Genomic DNA, 21,318 nt, shown 5'->3' on the forward strand with positions numbered 1-21,318 from the left:
GATCACAGCACAGGGGACCTCCCTACTGGGAGCTGAATGTGCACATTACCAGGGCACAGGAGATTACTTAAAACCCCCTAATTGAATCATGCCTCGTTAGCAGCATAATCAATTATAAGCACAGAATTCCCTTACTCCGTCATCCCATGACCCTGGAGAGCAACAGAGGCATGAAGAGTAGGTAGAATGGACTGGAAAGGAAAAAAACACAACGAGGGGTAATTCCATTTGAAATCGATAATTTTTGCCATAACGATTCTTGTACGGAAGCATTTCTTCAACTCAGTTTTTTTTTCCTGTAGCGAAAACTTAAGTGTTACTCACTCATCAACACACACAAAGGACGAGAAAGTGAAGGGTACATTGAAAAAGTACTCTCTTTATTTAAAAAATACTGACTCCTGCTTTTCCCGCCAAAAAATAAATCCCACCCCCCGTACTGTAATTGTGCCCCTCACACCAATTAATCTCACTACTGCCCCATGAGCCCGCAGGGGGGGCTGCCTTCATGAACTTCGCTACCCATATTCACAAGATACAGCAGACAAAACATCAACAAACGTCAGGTTGGTGCACTATGTGCTGTTCATTTGTGATGCTGCAATGTCCACAACTACACATAACCTGGAGCAGCTGCTCGCGGCTGTAATACCCAGCTGGCCAGGGGTTCAAGGTTTCGATATGATGCGTATTTCTGTGGATTTATAAAAGGTTTGTGTCTTTATAAAGTGTAGGTCCATCACTGATAACCAGCAGCACACTGTCAGATGCCTGCTTTGAGCAACTCATCCGACATACGGGACAGACTAACAAAAATTCCAACAATGAAAGAGTGGAAATAAAATAAAATGAGGATATAAACAATCTGCAATGCATGGCTCACTTTTAGGAGTTTGGTCCATAATATTTTCCAGCAGTCATTTTGGTGCTCCCTCTTCCACCATCGTCACTACCACAGACGCCTCCACCGTCGTCATCATCTCCTGTGCGCCGCGTATCTGTCTTTCCTTGCTCTTTCCCGCTCCCGCTCTCGCTCTCTTTCTCGGTCCCTCTCCTTTCGTCGCTCCCTCTCTCTGTCCCTCTCCCTCTCCCGGTCTCCTCGGTCGCGGTCCGCCGGCTGCTTTCTGCGGTGGACGGGGGAGAGGGAGCGGGCGGGAGAGGAGACACTCCGGCTGCGTCTGGGAAACAGAGGGGGGGGGGGGAGATTACCCTGTGCTCGACCCGTATTCGTAACGCTGCGGCCGCAGGCCCTCCCGCTCGGCCGCACACGGCGCTCTTAGCCTGCTCCCCACCCTGCGTCACTCATCTTGAGCGGACCCCTTCGCACCTGCGCTTGGGACTTTGAGGTGGCGATTCGGGGCGAGGCTCCCTTCTTTCATCGCTGCGACTCAGCCTGGTTTTCCTGACAGAGAGAGAGAGAGAGAGAGAGAGAGAGAGGGAAGGCAGAGAGATTAATTGCATAATTTAAGATAATTATGGCTGAATTGTTTCATATGAAGGATGCCTAAGGGTGTTCAAATGAATCTCCTGGTGTGAAACAGATTAAGTGCCTTCCGTTGAAGGTCCTGTATTACCCATCCCCATTGGTGAGCTTTCGGCAGGCTTGTTTCAGGGCCACCTGGGAGATGGGCAACTCCCGGTTGACCTGGACACCTGTGGGAGACCCTGAGGGAAGGGAGAGAGAAACAGAAATAAAGGTGGGAAGACCAAGCTAAAAAGCTTTTTTTTCCCCCCACTGAGCACTCGTCAAAGAGCATGTCAAAGAGGAAGAACCAAGAAGACACCATGATATTAACAAACTGAAGAATTGTATCATTAGCCTCACAGTCCCCAAAGAGAGAGTGAGAGAGCGCAAGAGAAGGAATCAGGAGATTACAAAGGACCAGCAGCAATGACAGCTGTGATTACATACAGTATTTGTTAACTCATGACAACAGTGTAAAACGTAAGAATTATTAATGGTAAAGTCCCAGTTCATATGCCTTTTAAGAGGAGTGATTTTGGCATGTGTGGTGCAGTTGTGCTGGAGGATCTCACCAGCCTTGGACGTAGGGGAGAAGCTGGTTGGTGGATCCAGGGTGGGGGTGCCGTTTACAGGTATGAGCCCCACCCCCAGCCCCATCTTCCCGCGGGCGGTGTCCAGCGCCTGCCGGCACTCAGCCACAAACTGCTGCAGGCTGGAGAGGGACACCTTGGGCAGGGTGTAGAGCCGCAGGATACGCCGGCAGATCTCCCTCAGGTCCTCCTCCGTGGCCCCGAACAGCAGGAACCAGGGGGGCTGGTCGGGCAGCGGGATCTGCGGGCAGCGACGGAGAGACGGGTTTCAGAGCGTGCGCCTGCGTCCTCCGAGTATGCTGTGCAGCAGAGCCAGCACGCTCCACGGATGTTTCCTGTACGTGCTCGAGTGGGTGCCAGGCCTGTCAGCAGTGTTTGTGAGCGTGCGAGTGGGAGTGCCTGTCAAAGGTACTTGTGTGCGCGCGTGTGTGTGTGTGTGTGTGTGTGTGTGTGAGAGAGTGTACATCATTGCAGGTGTGCTGCTACCTGCAGGGATCGGGCAGACAAGTAGATACAGGCACAGGCCACCGTCTCGGCACTAAACCTAAGGAAAACATCTGTTCGGAGACTGTCGTTCATGTAGTTCCTGTGAGAGAGACAGACACAGACAGAAAAAAGTTAGCTAAAGAATGTCTGGGAGCGAGAGAGAGAGAGAGAGCGAGCAAGAGAGAGCGAGAGCGAGAGAGAGAGAGAGAGAGAGAGAGAGGGGGGCGGGGGCTAGGGCAAGACAGAGAACTCACCATGCCATCTGCACCAGCTTAGTATTCTTCTCACACTCCAGCACTTGGAGGTACATCACGATGATCTGAAACAGTGAACACAGTCACAAAAGGGGGAAGCAGTGGTATACGTTTAAAGTGATTTACAGTTACCAGCATGCTCCCTGCTTCACATAAATACACTTAAGTGTGGCCCAAACATTTTCCATCCGTTTAAACTCTTCTTGAAACAAACATAAAGGCATTTTAGACTTAACGGACATTTTTACAGCAGTCATGTGCATTTGAGCATGGCTTAAAAGACAATTTCCTATAGGGCTCCTGTATAACACAATCAAAAAGACAGTGTGATCTGAATTTCACAACTGAAACGATGGTGGGGGAAAGCAGTCTCAGGACACTTCTGATCAACGCTTCTGTTTTACTAGCGTTTTTGCTGGTGCTTTTAAACCGTTCAGATCGGTACACAATAAAAGTAATTCAGTATCAGCAAAATTTAACATAATCTGAAACAGCTGCTCACATTAGCTCGGCTCGGCTATCTGACCAGCAGATTAAGATAGCCGGCATGTCCGCCAACAAAAACACATGCAAGTCATATTGAAATTTCAGGAAAGGACACCAATACTGCAAGCAAAATATCCCATTGTTGCCTGGAAGGTTGGAGGTACTTTCTGTTCTAAACAAGCTGATAAAACTGACAATCCTGGCAGAACTAGTGTTCAGATGCTAATGTTCAGATGCTTGTTATTTACAAAAAAAAGAGGCACCAGGGAATATGCCACTCTGGCTGCATTTTGTATTGTAAAACCTGTAGCGTCGCTGTCCTGATCACTGATCTCCCTCATAGCCTGTCTGAGCCCACTACACCATCCCCTCAGCCGCCAATCTGACCCCAGATCTGAACCTATGCAATGAACTGATGGATTTTTCATGCCATTGCCCTGTGAACATTCCACTGTTTTCTAGGAGACACTTAATGCTCTCTCCCACAATCAGGGAATAATCTTCCTGTTTTCCCTAAAGCTTACTCAAAACCTAATTGACTGATTGATTGCAGGAACACCAGCACTTACAATGCATAGCAAGTTGAGTGACCTCCTTTTTCACTAGCTTTCATTTCATGCTCCTAGTAAAACCTGGAATGGCTCAAACTGCAAGCTCACTCAAAGACTGCTGTTTCAAACGTTGAAACTCTGCACGCTATTTAACAGAGCCACGGGTAACTTCTCTTAACTACTAAACAATAGCATTTTGATTTGTTACCTCGAAATGTAGTCGTTTTCTCCCTGCCAAGTAGGACTGCATACACCCATTTGACACAACAAGACATCAACAGGTGGGAATCTGGAACTGTAAATCTCGCTGGCAAAAGCTAGCCTAACACGAGCATCTAGGATCTTGACGTGACATTAAGTAAAGTAACAAAGGCCTAGTGACTGAAAGCTCAAGTTATTAATTAAGATTTTCAAAACACCACATAATTCAGAAGTTTCACTCAGCTCTCACAGCATGTTCTGTCTTCTACACACTTGTGCGGATTTTAGGCTGGGGTACGCAGGCGTTTCGCTGAGTAAAGCAGAAGTATGTGAGGGACACAGAGGTGTATGAGGATCATGTCTTAATTTGAGCCTGTGGCTGTGTGGCATGCTGGGAAGGGCTCACCTTGTGCGGGTGTTTGACGTGCACGCAGAAGCCCAGCTCCTTCAGCACCCTCCTCTCCGCCTTGATCACCTGACTCTTCATGTTGATGTAGTTGGCGTCCAGGGGGAGGGGCGTAAACGTCCTGGAGGAAAGAGGAGAGACACGGAGTGACGCAGGGCACTGGGCACCCCGGGTGATGGGAGATCCATCACATTCACCTATACTCTGAGTCACCTGGCAGAGGCTAGCATCCACAATGACTTACAAAGCAAAGGTAGGCGATGCACATTCAGTAAGGCCATGTGAAGAACAGTACATACAGAAAACAAGGGGCCACAATCCTCAGCCTGAACTGGAGGGTACGGGCGTGTGGGGCTTACTTGCTCTCCTGGCCGTGCTTCAGGCGGTGGAACACATTGAGGACGTCCCGGATCCTCCGTGGCTCCTCCTCTATTTTGGAGGCCAGATGGACACAGGCCATCGTCACCGTCTGAGCCATGAGATGGGGGGGGCATGAGTTCAACAGAAAGGCACACGGGACAATGAGAGATCAGATTCCCTTCTCAGATTCTCCTTTACCTCTAGGACTGTACCAGGTCAGCAGAATGCGATTTTAAAGCTTAAGTCCGTGGGTCAATCCTTGTTCTGCCATGTGCTACATTAGAACACTATACACATTACATCATGTCAGCTGTGCTTCTTGTTGAGCACCATTCAAAACAAGAAACAAGACACAATCTTTTCCTCAAAAGATTAATCTGGTGTATGTCGCGTGTTAAAATAAAAGGCTGTGGAATTGTCAAACAGCTAATATTAGCATGAGAGAAAACCGAGAAGAAACCTTAAAGAAGCGGACGGGGTGCAAAAGTGCTGACGACAGCGAGTGAATCTTGTGTTTGCAAGTGTCAGCTGGAGTGTGAACCTGACAGTCACTTCGGCAGCGCTCTCACCTCCACGCAGTGTCTGATGAAGGACTTGCAGTAGAAAAACCTCTGGAAGAGAATCTGCCCGGTCGCCATGGCAACCTGGGAAGATGGAGACAAGTAAGGTAACTTGTGCATTCACACAGACCGGTACGCTTTTGTGTCCTTTCCCCAGCGACTCCCAACCCTACTCTTTCCCAGCGCATCGCTTGCACACGTTCCATTTCTTATCCGACCGCTGTTATTCCCGAACATGTAGCTCTTCGTCTTATCGCAGTCGGAGCTCCCGGTTTTAAACATCCACTGACCTGTGGCAGTCTCAGCAGTATCCCCGCGGCCTGTATCAGCTCGCAGCCCTGCTGCCGCAGCTGCTCCTCCGTGTCTGGCGGAAGTCCCTGCTCCGCCGAGGGACTTCGCTCCAGCCGCTCCGGAGGCAGGAGACAGTTATCCAGCGTGAGAATCACTCCGGAATACCGTTTATCCCCGATCAGGATACCCTCTTCGGCTTCGCCGGGAATCCTTAGTTCTCCAGGAGCCATAGTACTTTCGGCAATCGGCAGCATGCGATCAGGAAAGACCGAGGTTTCGTCACCGCTGCGACTTCCTGTCTGAAGCTGGCTTCCGATTGGACAGCTCAGAATTTAAACTCGCCTATTGGAGGGCATGTGTCAACTGTGATTGGACGTAGTTCATATAAATCACACAATGTTAACCAATCCAACTATTGTGGTCATTACGAAAAAACACGTTTCTTTGTATTAACCACGGTCAGCACCGTTCAAAAGGACGTAGAAGGAAAATGGCCAAAACATAAGCCTATACTGTACAGTAGCCACACAGTGACATCGCCGGCGCGTTCTCTCTATCACATTATTTATATTTTCGATGACATCATTAATGACATGGATTCATGTCTGCCTCTAAGTATAAAAGTGTAATTTGAGTGACAGTTTTGAAAAATCGCCTCTTCTGTGTTCCTGCAATCTGTGTCAATGCCCAATACCTTTGACTACCAATAGATAACGGTATGAGCTTTGGTGGCTTTCTTTGCCCCTGTTGTGGGGCAAAACACTGTAAGCAGTGACTCTGGTGCCACACAACGAAGAGACTGAGGCTCTTTTAGGAATAACATCCATCCATGACTGTTAGAAATGGATAGTTTTAAAAAGTAGGCTAAAATTATAACGCATTTGTTGATAGAAAAAAACGTGTTTAAGACACGTCAGTTTTATCCATAAAAGAAATCTATGTTTTAAACAACGCATCATTTAATTGAAAAGGTAACCTTAGCGAAATTCTTCAGTTCTTCACGAAACAAAACATTTTTAATGTAAATTTTTATACAGCCATGGGTCCTTGACATTTCGCATTACTTCTCTGTCCCCTTCGTATTAACAGCTGTGGGAGAGCCCAACGTAATTCTTGCTAGAATTGATTCTTTAAAAACAGAGTGGGCTATTTACATAGTGTTGAGAATTATTCTTTCCTTTGTATCACATCATACGCGGTTGATTTTTAAATCAATAATTCTATAAACGAATTGTACTGTACAGTGGTAATAGAGATTGGAATGTTCTTGATTGCATCGGACGCGTAGCAGCCGCCTCGACAGAAACAGTTGTCCATAGGTCACAAGATCACAACTATAGACTGTCAGGAAAAAAGCACACACAAATTTTTTCAGCCTAGACCGTGCAGCAGGTGCCCTAGTTTTCTTTTTTGTTTTGTTTTTGATTAACGTTGCTTAGATTCGTAGCTTTTCAATCATCTGGAGGGGGGCTCAATCCATTTCCCGAGCACACGCAAACAAGCCCATCGAGTCGGGTCATCCAGTTTGTAAATATAAATACGGCTGCATTTGCATTTGTGTCAATTTTCATGAGGGCACACTGTGTTCTCCACTCTGGAGAGTGTGCCGGGCGAGCTTTAAACAAGCATCCTGGTGACCGAGTTATAGACAAGCATTCTACGGAGACACAAGTGTGTGGTGTATATTTGTGTCCGTGTGTATGAGCGTGGTGGGAGCGGGTCTGTGGGAAAACAAGGTTTGGGGGTTGAGGAAATACAAGAATGGATAGAAAAGATGGACTGTTTGAGGGACAGCAAAAATAAGTGGGAGAAGAGCAGCAGGATTATGAGAATGGTTGCCTTTAGAAGCGGATACTCTGAAAAAATGTTACACCATATTTGATCTCATAGGTCTTTATTGCTTTCTCACAAACACCCAGACAGCATAAAAAAACAATGACACACATACAAATCAAAATAAAATATTGTATACTGCGAAGCAATGAAAATGAATAGTTAGTGTTCTGTATTAAATAAATCTATTAATATTCATATTAATTTGTATATTTATCTATTAGTGTTTTTAATCCAGATTTCGTGGTTTACTTTTATTTTTGGAAATGCCTATGGAAAAATACTCGGCAAAACTGCCGTATAAACGAGCGGCCACAGGAGGGTAGCAGATACCAAGTAGTTCTCACTAATTACGGTCATTAGTTTTTCAGCACACCACGGTCTCTTTAAGACTGCAGCATAAAAACTTCCACACGCACCGTGCACCACTAAATGCATCGAGATGAACAGGTCCATTCTAATTAATGAGCTCAGCGGCGTTTGTGACACAACAGGTTTCCTCGGCACAGGAAGTCGCTCTCCGGGAGCAACCTTACAGTATTAGTCCGAGTCTCTGTCACATGCGTTGTCCCCGGTGGCATTCATGTGCAATAGGGAGTGCCTCAGGATTCCCCTGATAACATTAAGGACCGAAACATAACTGCATCGGCGTTCAAGGGTGTGTGTATGTGCGTCTTGTTTGCTTGTGATTTGAGAGCGGTTTTACTGCGATTTGGATCATTCAGCCAAATGTTTGTCAGGGGTAGATTTCAGAACAGACTTTTGGTCTGTGACAGGTGGGGGTGGGGTGGGGGGGGTGATGAGGTGACGGTAGAGGTGGGTGTGGGGGTGCGTGTTCTGCAGTGAGGAGAGGGAGGCCCATCTTCTAGTTCGATTTCAGTTTCCCCTGGTCTCCCCTCCTCCGCCTGCTCACTATCCTACGGCGCCTCCAGCAGACCGGCTTCAGTGCGGTCAAGCATAGCTGTATAATCCATGGCCCCAGGGTTCGGCTGCTATCAGACAGGGATGCAAGGGGAAGGGGGGACATTATCACTATAAATGCACAGGTTACAGCAGCGCACTGCGGATGCTGGCACAGGTTATTCAACTCCTAACACAACGTTTATTCATATGGGTGGCAGTGTACAGCACAGCAGAGGTGGACCTGGGCTTGTAACCAGAAGGTCATAGGTTTAGTTCCCAGGTGTAGCCCCACTGTTGCACCACCTCAGAAAAAATATCTGGAACAAAGGAATATTTACTTATTTGTTTGCTCACATACTCACTGAAAATAAAAGAACCATACACAAAATACACTTCCACTCCGTTGAGGTAAGCTATATCCATATTCATAATCTACTCAGCCAGCACAAACACTCTAAGACCATTATTTAGATAAATTACACATCCTTGTCCTCACAGTTACACAGATATGCTACAAATGCATTTTCTCTTGCTTTCAGGTAAACACTGTGTACCTTTCCTTATTTTTACATTTTGGCAGATGCTCTTACCCAGAACACCTCACAAGGCTAATATAAAAGGTTAGAATGCTACATTAAATTTGTCCCACACGCAGTCCTGCCTTGTCTACATTCTGGCTCCATAGTGGTGGGATGAGTTCCCTACACTGGTCATGACTGCAGAGTCTCTTGCCATCTTCAGGTCTAGACTAAAAACCCACCTCTTCAGGATCTTCCTAATTTGTTTTATCCCCACGTCCAACACTGCACTTCCGTGCACTTAAAGTCTGGCAGCATTCACTTGTATTTGAACAGAATATTAGCTTAGCTCGGTTTCTTCGATTTGGTTTGTTGCCTATGGTTACCCCTCGTTATCTTTATGTGAAGTTACTCGTCACAACTGCCTTGTAAGCTGCTTTTGATTAGAGCGTCCGTCGAACGAGGTTATGTATGTGGCGTAAATATGTGGGTATGACTGCTCATGGGAATACAGCACACCTCAGTGGACTGGGAGTAAATAAGCGCATAGGTGTCTGCCTCACCTGCGTCCAGGTGTGAGGGTCTTACCTGCGTAAGTGTGCGCGGTGCAGCAGAGTCCTTCCCCGCGCGCTGTTCTGTATACGGGCGACACGCAGACGCGGCTGCCGGGGGCCAGGTGGGTGAGCAGCGTGGAGAGGGAGCTGGGGGGCAGGTAGAGGGAGGAGGTGTGGCCTGAGGAGCCACCGCCCCCCTCCCAGCTCACCCAGTAACCCCGTAAACTCTCCGCACCGCCACCCCTCCAACGGACCTGGACGGAGTCGCTTCCGACTGTCGTCAGCTCCAGATCCTTCAGGGCGGGGAGCTCTGAGGGAGATACAGAGGGAGAGAGAGAGGTTTCAGAGCTCTGGGAACTTTCCATTCTCTGATCAGTTTATCTAACCTGGACTGTTATGTCTAACAGGTGAAAACTGATGCAATGTCAGCGAGGGTAGAACTAATAAGCACTGGTTTCAGAACCCCAGACTGTGACGCTCACCTTCTTGAGTGCACACCTTGACGGACATCGCCCTCTCCTGGCCAGAGGAGTGCAGTGCGCTGACGGTGACCAGGTACTGCGTGTCGGGCCGCAGTTGGGTGAGGAGCGTGGAGTTCTTGTACGGATCCGCCGTGACGATCTGAACCTCCCCCCTCGGCAGAGGGCTGTACTCGACCTGGTACCTCTGCACCGAATTCGGCTGCAGGGGCCCCCAGCTGACTCTCACGCTGTTAGTCCTCGACTCTGATACCGTGACTACCGTGGGGCTCAGCACCTCTGGAGGGGAGGACAGCAATCGGTGAAAGCAGAAACAAAGAGCGACAGAGAGACAGACATGTATCCTAACACCAGAGAATAACCAGCTGAGTAAAACAAATCATGCCCTAATGCAGCAGTGGCCACTACTGGTCCTGGAAATCCACAGTGCTTTAGAGCTGCCTTTCAGCAGGTTATCTGAGTTCCCATCCAAGTTATGGTTGTGATTAAGTAATCAAAGCCTGAGGTGGAACAAAGACCAGGAACACATGGATATGCAGCAGACACCATCTGTAAACCATTGGTGATTTTTTTTCCACTCTCGCTCTCTCCCCCCTTCCCTCCCTCACCGGGCAGAGTCCTGAAGGTGACGGACAGCGGCTTCAGGAAGTCCACGTTGGACTCTGGCGTGAGCGTGGCCGTGTACGTGGTGTCCTGCTGCAGGCTCCTCAGGACGGCCGAGGTGGCGTCGCCCGGGCGGGTGATCCGGCCGAAGTGACCGCCGCTGGTGCTGGTGCTGGTGCCGTGCCCTCCTCCTCCCCCTCCTCCTCCCCCTCCCGTCGCATGCGGGCCGTACCGAATATCGTAGTAGCCCGTGCCCCCGCTCAGGACGGGCCGCCACTGGAGGACCGCGCTGTTGGAGGTCACGTCTCGCACCTGCAGCCGCTCCGCCCGGATCAGCTCTGAGAGACGGCGGGGGGGGGGGGGGGGGGGGGGGGGGGGTGCGAACCCGCGCAGTCAGAGAGGTCAACCGGGGCGACGGGGTGATGGAGAGAGGGAGAAGGGGAGGGGGAGAGGGGGAAGGGGAACAAAACCGTTAACAGGCTGCCGCGTGCAGGCACCCCTCAAAATAGAAACCGCAGTCATAAGACCGCGCTGCGGCAATTAGCGAACACGCAAGAGGTCTCGCGCTAATGGTGTCAGTTGCGAGCGTGTATCGGCCACAGCTGGGTGGGTTGTTACGAAACACAGGAACCTCGTTTGTTCAGAATGCGTTTACCTGTAGTGTCTCATACCCTCCTCTGTCCCTTTGGGAGAGAGACCCTCAATAAATAAATTCGTCTGGCAGCTTTATGGGGGGGACAGTTGGTGAGTGCAAATCATTTCTTTATTACCAGACCCCCCTCCTCCCATCTCTCTCAGTTCAGTCTCTCTCTCTCTCTGCTCTCTTTTGAATCTGCTGGCCTTCATCAGTGCACAGTAATTCAGCTCCATCCAGTGTCTGAGCAGCCATGCCCACCGGCGGCAGTGAATTACAACTGCACACTTCATTGGCCAGAACAATTGATATAGGCCTGGATTCAATCAACATTTGCCCCTTTTTTTCTGTTCACAATCACAGTTTGGCAAGTTCAGCCACCACCGAAATCAATAAAAAATGGTTTTATTTTGGAAAAAAAGTGTTGATTGTATCCAGGACATAGAATTGCTATCAGCTACTGTTTGGCTTTGTTTTTGTCATTCCCTTTTCCTTTTTTCCTGCTCTTCCTTGCATAAATTGCTTAAAAGGATTACTTAATCTTACTCAAATGTCACTTACTGATCATAGTCCATGGATGTGTATAAAATCATTTCTGTTGCCTCATGCCAAATATGGATGCTAGATCCCTTTTTCACATACGGCAGTAAATTGACTTGCCTCTACATTTTCATCTCACGTTTGGCACGTTTCCTCTTTGTGTGTTGAATGTGTGTGTACGTGTAAGTGCTTGTTGTGTCCCCCGGTCCCTGGTTACATTTATAATGTTCACATGCTGAGCCACACACTAAGTGTATGCACGATAAGCCATACCCATTACAGCTGTCAAACACATTTTGTACACATCAGTAAGCTTTGACAGAATCCCAGCCATTCATCTCAAAGTTGGCATTCGAGTCACGCGTGCTTTCTTGATCCGGGTACCATTAATGTAGCTCTCGGTCCCCAGACATGCACAGCCATGTCCGCCATGGAAAAGAACAAGCCTTTTCTTTTAATGTTGGATGTTTGCCTCTAGGTGTCCTTTGACTATAGCTGAAAGTCACCGACTGTTGGACTTGAAAGTAGACAGCAGTAAAATTCTGAGTACTCCAATTAAAGGTTATGCTTTCTTGTATGCAGTTGCAATGTGTGCACACTGAGGCCTGAATTCCTGACAATTCCAAATATATGTGCATAATAGTTACAGGCTATTTGATTTTAGAATTATATAGTACCCACAATACCTCAGTTCAGAAGCTATGTAGAATAGGACAATGCGGCACACATCAGGTAGAACACTGGAGCCAATTTCATCATTCTATATCTATGCTTCATTTACCCCTAACTCCTCCATTTCACCTTTTTCCTATTTTACTCATAACTGTTTCTCTTTCGGCGTTCCTCTTCCCTCACTTTCCGCCCCATCCAGCTAATGCATGCAGTGCTTCTGTTCTTTCTCTCTTACCCCCCTTTCCCTCTGCCCCCGCCCCCGCCCGCCGCCTCCAGCTCCACTCACCGATGATAGCATCCCTCAGATCCTTGGTGATGAGGCTAATGTCTTCGATGTCCACAAAGTACAGGTGAGAGTCAGAGGGTGGGGTCACCACCCGCCGGAGCACCTGATAGTTTGCGTGCCCCGTGGAGACCGCCAGGACGGCCACGCCCTCTTCCCGGAGGTCAGCCATGGGCCCCTCCACTGCGCCGGGCTGCACCCCGTCGGTCAGCCACACGAGCACCCTGGGGAGCCCCGCCCTGGCGCCGCCGGGCCCGCCCGGCACCAGCACCTGCTCCTGGGCCAGCCTCAGAGCGGCCGCGGTGTTGGTGTCCCCCTGCAGCTGCACGGTCGCCTGCAGCGCCCCCTGCAGGCTCCTCTGAGTGCTGTGGGCCCCGAACCCGAACTCCAGGCGCGGCTCCGTTCCCACCTGCAGCAGCCCCACCCTCACCTGGCCGGGCCCCAGGGAGAAGGGCCGCAGCAGCTCGGACAGGAACCTGAGCATGCGGTGGAACTCGAAGGACGAGACGCTGCCCGACGAGTCCAGGAGGAACAGGACGTCCCCTTCGCAGCAGTTCAACACTGGAGAGAGCAGAGACACAGACGTTATATTTTACGAACCAGACAACCAGCTCCCTGTGCCTCACACTGAAAGTTCTGTCTCCACCGCTGTGGAAGCTACGAGTGTTCTGATTCGCTGGTTTGTGATGAACGTGGTCTAAAACAGAGCATCCATTGCCAGCATAGCAGCGCGGGCAGCACCGGAAACCTCCCGTTGCCAGCCTCCTCAATGAGTAGGACAAGGAATGCAGAAGCGGAATATCTGGTCACAACGTCGAACATCAGCGCTACACAGGTGAGAGGCGAGAGGCAGACAGAGGAGGTGTGGAGCAAGAGAGAGATACATATTGCCAAGAACAAGGAGGGAGACTGGCACAATACTTAAAATCAGACATGAGTCAATAAAGAAAAAGGTATGAACAGAGACGTGGAGATGCTGCGCGCAAGAAGCATGCCAAGTTCCTAACGTTCCCGGCTCTGTGTTTGCGGATCCGCCGTTCTTGGTTTCGGATGTTCCCGCCAGAGCGCTCTGTTCTCAGCTCAGCTCTCTGTTCCACAGAACGCCGCAGCGACCCGTGCTCTCCTGTGTTTATCTTCCATATTACACGTGCTTATTGCATTAATGCATAAATAAACACATTAATCACTCGTCCCGCACTGCATTATTACACTAAATTAAGTGTGGGTTTTTTTGTGCCAGGAATAAATCCTCATTCGGGCATAACTGTGTTATCAGCCCAGCGCAGTGTTTGCGGATTTCCCCGCGTTCAGGGATCTTAAGAAGGCCTCCTCTGCGAATGGAGAGGGTCTCCTGTTAGCATCCTGAAACCATATCATTATTCACCGCTCTTATCAGTATGAGTTTCATTTGTATTACCAGCAAAACATTTTGTACTGCTGATATTTCTCTTCGGAGTTGAGCACACTTTTAAATATCTTCCTACACTCCAAGACACACAGATTTTAGCAGAAGGATGTCAGTTAAGGACCATAAGCAAGAGATTTCAGACCTCCTTATTCACAAGTTTCCAATACCACGAGGAACATGGTATCTGAAGAAAGCTATATACCCACACAACATCAATGGAGTTCCATATGTCAGTAACAGCTGCAATTTCTATCATTGGACTGTATAATACATCTCAGAGGAGAACACCATTAGAGACAGCGCTGAAGTGTGACCACCACGCAGTACTGCTCTGACGTTGCCCCTGTGTAATAACACTGCCACAGTGTTACAGGGGCGTGAGAACTCGTGGCAGCCGAGGACATTTAGATGGGCAAACACTCTGCCGCACTTTCACCATCCATCCAGCTGCTCCCTGCACATTCTCTGCTGCTCTCCCTCTGCCGTGCCCAGTGGGTCCATCTCTCTCTGTCTCTGTCTCTCTGTCTCTCTTTCTCTGTCTCTGTCTCTCTCTCTCTCTCTCTCTCTCTCTCTGTCTCTCTTTCTCTGTCTCTGTCTCTCTCTCTCTCTCTGTCTCTGTCTCTCTGTCTCTCTTTCTCTGTCTCTGTCTCTCTCTCTCTCTCTCTCTCTCTCTCTGTCTCTCTTTCTCTGTCTCTGTCTCTCTCTCTCTCTCTCTCTCTCTCTCTGTCTCTCTTTCTCTGTCTCTGTCTCTCTCTCTCTCTCTCTCTCTCTGTCTCTCTTTCTCTGTCTCTGTCTGTCTATGTCTCTCTCTCTCTGTCTCTCTTTCTCTGTCTCTGTCTGTCTCTGTCTCTCTCTCTCTCTCCCTGTCTCTGTCTCTCTCTCTCTCTCTCTCTCTCTGTCTCTCTCTGTCTGTCTCTCTGTCTCTCTCTGTCTGTCTCTCTGTCTCTCTCTGTCTCTGTCTCTGTCTCTCTCTCTCTGTCTCTCTCTTTCTCTGTCCACCCTTCTCTCCCACACGTGCACGCGCGCACACACACACACACCTCCTTACTTTACTCTAGGCCTTCTTGGAATACCACCATCCCATTAAACTTTTATAGAGAATGCAGCAAATCTGACAGCAAGAGAAGTGAAGTGAGAGAGCAAAAAAGAGAACAAGAGAGAGAGGGTGAGAGAGAGAGAGAGAGAGAGAGAAGGAGAAAGAGAGAGGGTAAATGAGGGAGAAAGGAGTAATCAGGGTGAAAGTCTCCAGCCGAACTAAGAAAACAATAGTAATAACAAACAGCAGAGATTAAGGGAGAGAAGCACGAGGGTGGTATAGAAGTGCCCACAGCAAAGCAGAATTAAAAGAAATTTTTATTACAAATCTCCCTTTGGAGAGGACATTTTAAATTACAGCTGGAAATGAAGATTAACAGATAAAGAGCGGAGGGTAAAGGAAGGCAAGCGTGGGCTACTGGCTGGAGCAGCTGGAGCAGCTGGTCTGGGAGAGACAGAGAGAGAGAAAGAGAGGGAAAGGGGGGAGAAAGAGCAGGGGGAGGTGTGTTCTGGCAATTGTCAGGAAGATGGAGAGGAATGTACAGTAGCTCTGTTCCCTCTCTGCATTCCAGAGAGAGAAGGAGTGTATGCGTGGGCGTGTGTGTATGTGCGTGCGTGGGTGTGTGTGCTCGAATGTTTGTGTGTTTGGTGCATGCGGGGGGGAAGATGAGGCGCAGAAGTGGGCTGTGGGTGGATGTGGTGTGTGTGTGTGTGTGTGTGTGTGTGTGTGTGTGTGTGTGTGTGTGTGTGTGGCAATATCTGCTAATGACTGCACATGCGACTGTGTGCAATCAAGTTCACAGAAGGCTGAATCTTATCTTTCCACATGTTGGGGCATTTCAATAAACCCTTGTTTCCGTATGTGTGTATGTGTGTGTGTGTGCGCGTGCTTTTTTGTCTGTGGGTACTCCTATCAGTCCTGGGTAGGTCCCAAGGTAAAATACCCATAACACAACTTCGAAGATAACATGTTTTAGGATGTATGTCTGCTTTGGATAAGCAAAAAACCCCTTTTACTCAATTCCAGGTCATCCCCAAATTCCAGCTCCTGGCAAAAACTGAACATAACATCCATGCACAAAAATATCCTCCTTAATAAGATATTGCCCAAACATGCCTCTCTGTTTACACACCTATTATAACTGCCTGACAGGAAAAACAGACGGAGCAGACATGCGCAAACAACTTTAAAATAAAACATACTTACATACTCATATAAATAAATAAAATAAAACATGCTCATACCTAAAACATAACATAATTTACATACTTCATAACTGCCCATAGCAATTAGGTTGGGCAACAGTCAGTAATTCCTCAAAGCAAACAAAAAAATGCCCAACAAATGTATTAAAGCCTAAGTTCCTCCCATAGATATGGACAACAAAAATAATGCAGCTTTCAGGCCTACATGGTGTTAAGTGCAGAGGTCATACTAGTCTCTTTGCACATTTAATTGGAAGTAATTTCCCTCAGTAATAGTTCAGATCTTTTTCAACAAGACATAGCCAGTCAGCTAAGTATTAACATAGCTATGAAAGCATGTTTACTGGAAAGATTTTATATCTTAAAATAACATAGACAAAAACACACACACGTGCATGTTAGTACACAAGCACACACACACACACACACACAGACACACACACACACAGACACACACAGACACACACAGACACACACACACACACACACACACACACACACACACACACACACACACACACACAGACACACACACACACACACACACACACACACAGACACACACACACACACACACACACACACACACACACAGACACACACACACACACACACACACACACACACAGACACACACACAGACACACACACACACACACACACACACTGTGGCCCCTCTCTCTGCATTCCCATGCCCTCTGAGCTTGCCTGTTGGGACTCCTGAACAGGCCTTCTCTGGCTCTCCCTCTTTCCACTGCTCCTTAGTGTCCGTCTGTCCCTCAGCCCTGCTCGCTGTCTTTCCCTCTGACTCACGCCGCTGGTTCACTGTGCTGTTGGTCTCTCTGAAGCTGCATTAGTCATGAGGCCGCGTGGATAATGCACAGCTCCCTGAGGTACAGCGCTCCTGCTGCCGTGTGGCGCAGGGCCAGGGCGAATCGCTCAAAGCCTCCCCCGGGACAGGCATTCTGACCGTCCGCGGGGGCCGGAGGCTGGGTGGAGCTCGACAGCCGAGGGGCCGTGAGGGTGGAGCCGGGACTTGGGCCTGGATTCAACGTTTGTCCTCAGCTTCGGCCCATGGCTAAGTGTTCCTTTTTTTTAAGTGAGTGAAGTTCGTGTGCTAGCTGTAGCAATTGTTGAGCTTGCTGAGCTGTGTTTGTGGAGAACAATGTAATGTGTGTTTCATAGTGACTCAAAGTGATTGGTAGATGTTGATTGAATATGCGTCTTAAACCGAAAGGTCAGGGCTGTAAGGTGGAGTAATGTGGGTTTTGTTGGGGCCTGGTAGATGGGGGGATGGGGATTGGAGCGGGGGAGTCAAAAGAAAGACTGGACATTTCCTGGGAACTGAAAGTGCACCCTGATCAGTATCAACAAACAACTTGGCCTCTTGTTTGATGCTGCTGTTTGTGGATGTGTGGGCAGAGACTGAGCCACACACACTGGTAAAACCATACATGCATGCACGCGCACACACACACACAGACAAGCGAACATAAGAGAACACCAGCAGACAAAAACACACAAACTGGTGCACAATCAAACACACACACTCGCCACTTCTAATCCTCTCCATATGCGCAGGTGGTTATTCCAGCTGCAGCTCTCAGGGAATCTGGCCCTCAGCTCGCCTGCAGGTGTGTCCAATCTGCCCAGATGCCGTTCAGCAGCCCGCGGAAAAAGCAGCGTGTTGAAAACAGCGCGATATGCGATGCAGAGCAACGCGAGCCTGCTGTCCAAGCGCTATTACCACAAGCTATCAATACGGCAAAAGCGCTAACGTTTGACACATACATACCCCCCCCCCCCCCCCGCTCCCCGAGCTCTGCAGACGGCAGGATGTCGGCTTCCTGGGAAGGGAGGACACTTTTCTGTCCTTCTTCACCAAAATCAACCACAGGCGCAAGCTTCTGTACCGTGCCACGCGCTGTGCAAAACCCGTGTGGATCTGCACAAATTTGATTTAGCCACTCTCAGTACGCACCCCCCCCCCTAAAGAAGCGCTGATGACAGCATAATTTCGGGCCTCCGTGGCAAACCCGCAAACACAAGATACAGCTTTCAGCCCTGATGCAATAATTCACTGAACGGCAGGCAATGGTTAGGCAAAATGTAGGCAAATGTGTGTAACGAGATGTTTAAGGAAAGATGTGAAATGAATCTATTTCAAGGTCAAATCTTATAACACACAGGTGTTGTAAGTAAGGCGTTTACCGTGAATTGCTATAACAAATGCCTATACATATAAGTGGATGAGACATACAGTGTAAGATATGACAGATGCTCTGGATAAGGGTGTCCTGTGCGAAGAAGAGGAATAAAGAAAATCTTTTCAAGACGAGAATCACGTTGCTGTTCTGTGCCAGGCCATCGCGTGGTACCTTTTGTACTGTTTCTCTACTACCCCAGCGTCTATCTCATCATCTGTGGATTCATTCCCAGGCCGAAACCTCCCATTGCCACTTCCTCTTCTCTATAATAACACACAGCACCTCTCGGCGTCCTGCGCGAAACACTTTGTCTGATATGCTGTTGTGCCCTCGTATTGTACTACCCAAAGGGGGGGGGGGGGGGGGGGCATTGATATAAATTGATGGGGAGAGATTTAGCGCTTAACAAATGTTGGTTGACAGCTTGTTCTTTTCAGGCGGAGGTTTAATGTTTGATTCGACGCATTTAAAATACAAATACTCCTGGCCCAAATCTCTAGACGCGCGCGCTCATTTTTAAAATTAAACAAAGTCTTCGGAAACTTAGTAGGCTACATTGCACGCACAGACTGCTGTGTTAACTCAAAGTTAGCATCCGGAGATTGTACACTATTGCAATTCCTCTATCGGTGTTGCAGACAGGGTGTTTTATACTGCTGATTCGCTGTAAATTTGTCATTGTCATTCCGTAATTGATCTTCTATGATGTTGGTATACATTGCGTTTACAGTTACCTCCTTAGCATTGAGGATGACACGAGGAAGATAAAAGCTTTCACGCATTAGACGGTAGACGGGCTATTCATTGGGTGTGTGCAGTACAAAACTGAGGACTATTTTTCACTTTATAGTTCCGCTAAGTAGGTCTATTTGAGTGGGTGAGGTCTGTTACAGACATTGTCGCTCAGCACAGTAAGTGCCACTGAGTCACTTTTGGCCATGACAAGTCCCATTTAGTCACCTTCTCTTCTCTGAATACCCCCACGCATCCTGTTCGGTCCTGCCAGGAAAGCGCCAGATTGCCCAGCATATGGGGCTAGTTGTAGACAAAGGTCGATCAGGTTAGGGCTTTGGGTTTCCTAACTAGCCTGCATGCTCGTTTTTGAGAACTTTGTAGAGAAAAAATAAAACGGGAAAAACATAGTCTGGTAACATCTGTAAATACACGTCTCTTGGTTTTTCTTCAAGTCCATGTGTTACAACAAAGGCGCCAGGTCCAAAATACTATCATTAACCTAATAATAATAACGTCATGTTATAATTATCGTTATGATGGACGTCTATTTATTGTGCAACTTCCAGCGTGTATTATCAACAAACAACACATATGCTCAAACTACTGAAAGTGTATTATTGTTTCTTTAGGAAAGTGTGGGTATTTGCACAATTTATCCAGATCGAGCTGACAAAACACATTAGCGCAGAATGAAACCATAAACAGGAAATACGACAAAAATCGCTCAATGCATTTACCCCTGAACTATGATCTTCCCCCTCCCCACGGGTCTCACCTGTTTCAGGTATGGTGTTTTGAGTATCGGTCGGCCTCGGCAACACACCGACCAGCATAAAGGTGAGTGCAATCCAGCGCTCCATTAGAAGTTAGTGGTTATATGCTTGACTAATCACGGGACTGGGAAGAAGACTTTTGGAGAGCAGTACGCACACGACGAGATTAGTCCTAGTGGGTATCCATTGCATTGTCCGTGTCTTCACTCCAGTGAAGTTCGCTCCCCCGACATTCCCTGCAGACCCGCGACTTCGCGCAGTCTGAACTTCCAGGAAGATCTGGCGTCTTCCTTTCCCTTTTAAACCATCTGACAAACTAGCCGTCCCACCCTTCGGTCCTTTGACACTTGATGTGTCCCTTTTGTTCTGTTTCCGTTTAAATTACTTTTCTTTTCACTGTCTTTTTTTCCCTCTCTGGATATCGACCCTCTCCTCCCACTTTTTATCTGACGAAGTTAACAAACACCTGTAGCGTCTGCAGCCAACTCGCAAAGTCCTCTCCCCTCTGCGTCTCACGCACTGCGTCCGCTTCGGAGAGCCTCTCTCCAAGGCTATCAGTTTCCTTCGGATTTGTGTTGATTCGACGTGAACAAAACTAACAAGGGAGCCTCTGTACTTTCTCGTCTCTTCTGCTACCGATCGTCCCCCGTTAGGCCGTTCCCTCCCTCACCCCCCCCCCCCCCCCCCCCACCACAAATTCACTCACTCTCACTCTAAGTGTCTCAGTAGTTGAGGCGTCGCTATTTTTGGACATGTGCCCAATGTCTTTCCTATTATTTCTAATTTTCCCCTTCAAATATGTTCAAGCACATACTTGGGTGCGGTGACTGCATTAGAATTAAACTTTTAATTTCGAAAATTCTCTCCTCTATTTGCCTTTGCACCCCCTGTGTGGTAAAATTAAAACTCTATTTACGGCTGAGGCGTGAGCGGATAGCGCTCTGTCTGAGCACGTCTCCCAGTAGACAATCAACGTGAGACGGAGACAGAGTGGCAGTACCCCCATTCACTTGAGTAATCTCTTAATTAGGCTACCTCACATTTCTGACTCCGATGCTTCAGGGGCCATCCAACAGAGGCAGCGCTCACGTCCCAGAAATATTATGAGCATACGTGGACCCATCAAAAATCCAGGGAAAATTTAAACGGTCGGCTGACCGCTTTGCGTAGGCCACTGTACCCTTGAGTGAGGGCATTGTTTTGTTGTGGTATTTGGTTTACTATGTGAGAGGTCATAAACTCTTGTTTCTCCTCATGTGCTCCTGATTATTAACGTCGACATGTC

General features: G+C 48.3%; 2 protein-coding genes across 3 annotated transcripts; both read right to left on the reverse strand.

The window, feature by feature from the left end:
* Window positions 1–406: 406 nt before the first annotated feature.
* LOC118778785 (cyclin-L1-like) lies at window positions 407–5,895 on the reverse strand. Its single transcript, XM_036530499.1, has 10 exons — window positions 5,650–5,895; window positions 5,369–5,443; window positions 4,799–4,908; window positions 4,440–4,560; window positions 2,796–2,860; window positions 2,542–2,641; window positions 2,038–2,296; window positions 1,575–1,665; window positions 1,328–1,402; window positions 407–1,178 (listed from the first exon to the last, which is right to left on the reverse strand). The coding sequence occupies exons 1-10, from the start codon at window positions 5,878–5,880 to the stop codon at window positions 977–979; spliced, it is 1,329 nt and encodes a 442-aa protein (XP_036386392.1). The 5' UTR covers window positions 5,881–5,895; the 3' UTR covers window positions 407–976.
* A 2,379-nt stretch (window positions 5,896–8,274) lies between these two features.
* LOC118778784 (von Willebrand factor A domain-containing protein 1-like) lies at window positions 8,275–20,650 on the reverse strand. Of its 2 annotated transcripts, none has more exons than XM_036530498.1 (6): window positions 20,036–20,650; window positions 12,673–13,230; window positions 10,546–10,878; window positions 9,941–10,216; window positions 9,493–9,768; window positions 8,275–8,472 (listed from the first exon to the last, which is right to left on the reverse strand). In XM_036530498.1, the coding sequence occupies exons 1-6, from the start codon at window positions 20,118–20,120 to the stop codon at window positions 8,435–8,437; spliced, it is 1,566 nt and encodes a 521-aa protein (XP_036386391.1). In that variant the 5' UTR covers window positions 20,121–20,650; the 3' UTR covers window positions 8,275–8,434. The 2 variants fall into 2 exon arrangements, with proteins under 2 accessions (XP_036386391.1, XP_036386390.1); XM_036530497.1 differs by having other exon boundaries at window positions 8,275–8,475.
* Window positions 20,651–21,318: the final 668 nt, after the last annotated feature.

The sequence above is a fragment of the Megalops cyprinoides genome, chromosome 6 (genome assembly GCF_013368585.1).
Source record: "Megalops cyprinoides isolate fMegCyp1 chromosome 6, fMegCyp1.pri, whole genome shotgun sequence".
Taxonomy (NCBI): Eukaryota; Metazoa; Chordata; class Actinopteri; order Elopiformes; family Megalopidae; genus Megalops; species Megalops cyprinoides.

Coding starts and splice junctions, on each gene's coding strand:
- LOC118778785 (XM_036530499.1), bottom strand. CDS start 5,880: ATGGCTCCTGGAGAACTAAGGATTCCCGGCGAAGCCGAAGAGGGTATC. Junction 2,861..4,439: donor ACGTCAAACACCCGCACAAG/GTGAGCCCTTCC, acceptor TCACTGTTTCAG/ATCATCGTGATGTACCTCCA. Junction 1,179..1,327: donor CCTCAAAGTCCCAAGCGCAG/GTGCGAAGGGGT, acceptor TCTGTTTCCCAG/ACGCAGCCGGAGTGTCTCCT.
- LOC118778784 (XM_036530497.1), bottom strand. CDS start 20,120: ATGGAGCGCTGGATTGCACTCACCTTTATGCTGGTCGGTGTGTTGCCG. Junction 10,879..12,672: donor TCTGAGGGATGCTATCATCG/GTGAGTGGAGCT, acceptor GCCGTCTCTCAG/AGCTGATCCGGGCGGAGCGG. Junction 8,476..9,492: donor CACCGCGCACACTTACGCAG/GTAAGACCCTCA, acceptor CCTGTCTGATAG/CAGCCGAACCCTGGGGCCAT.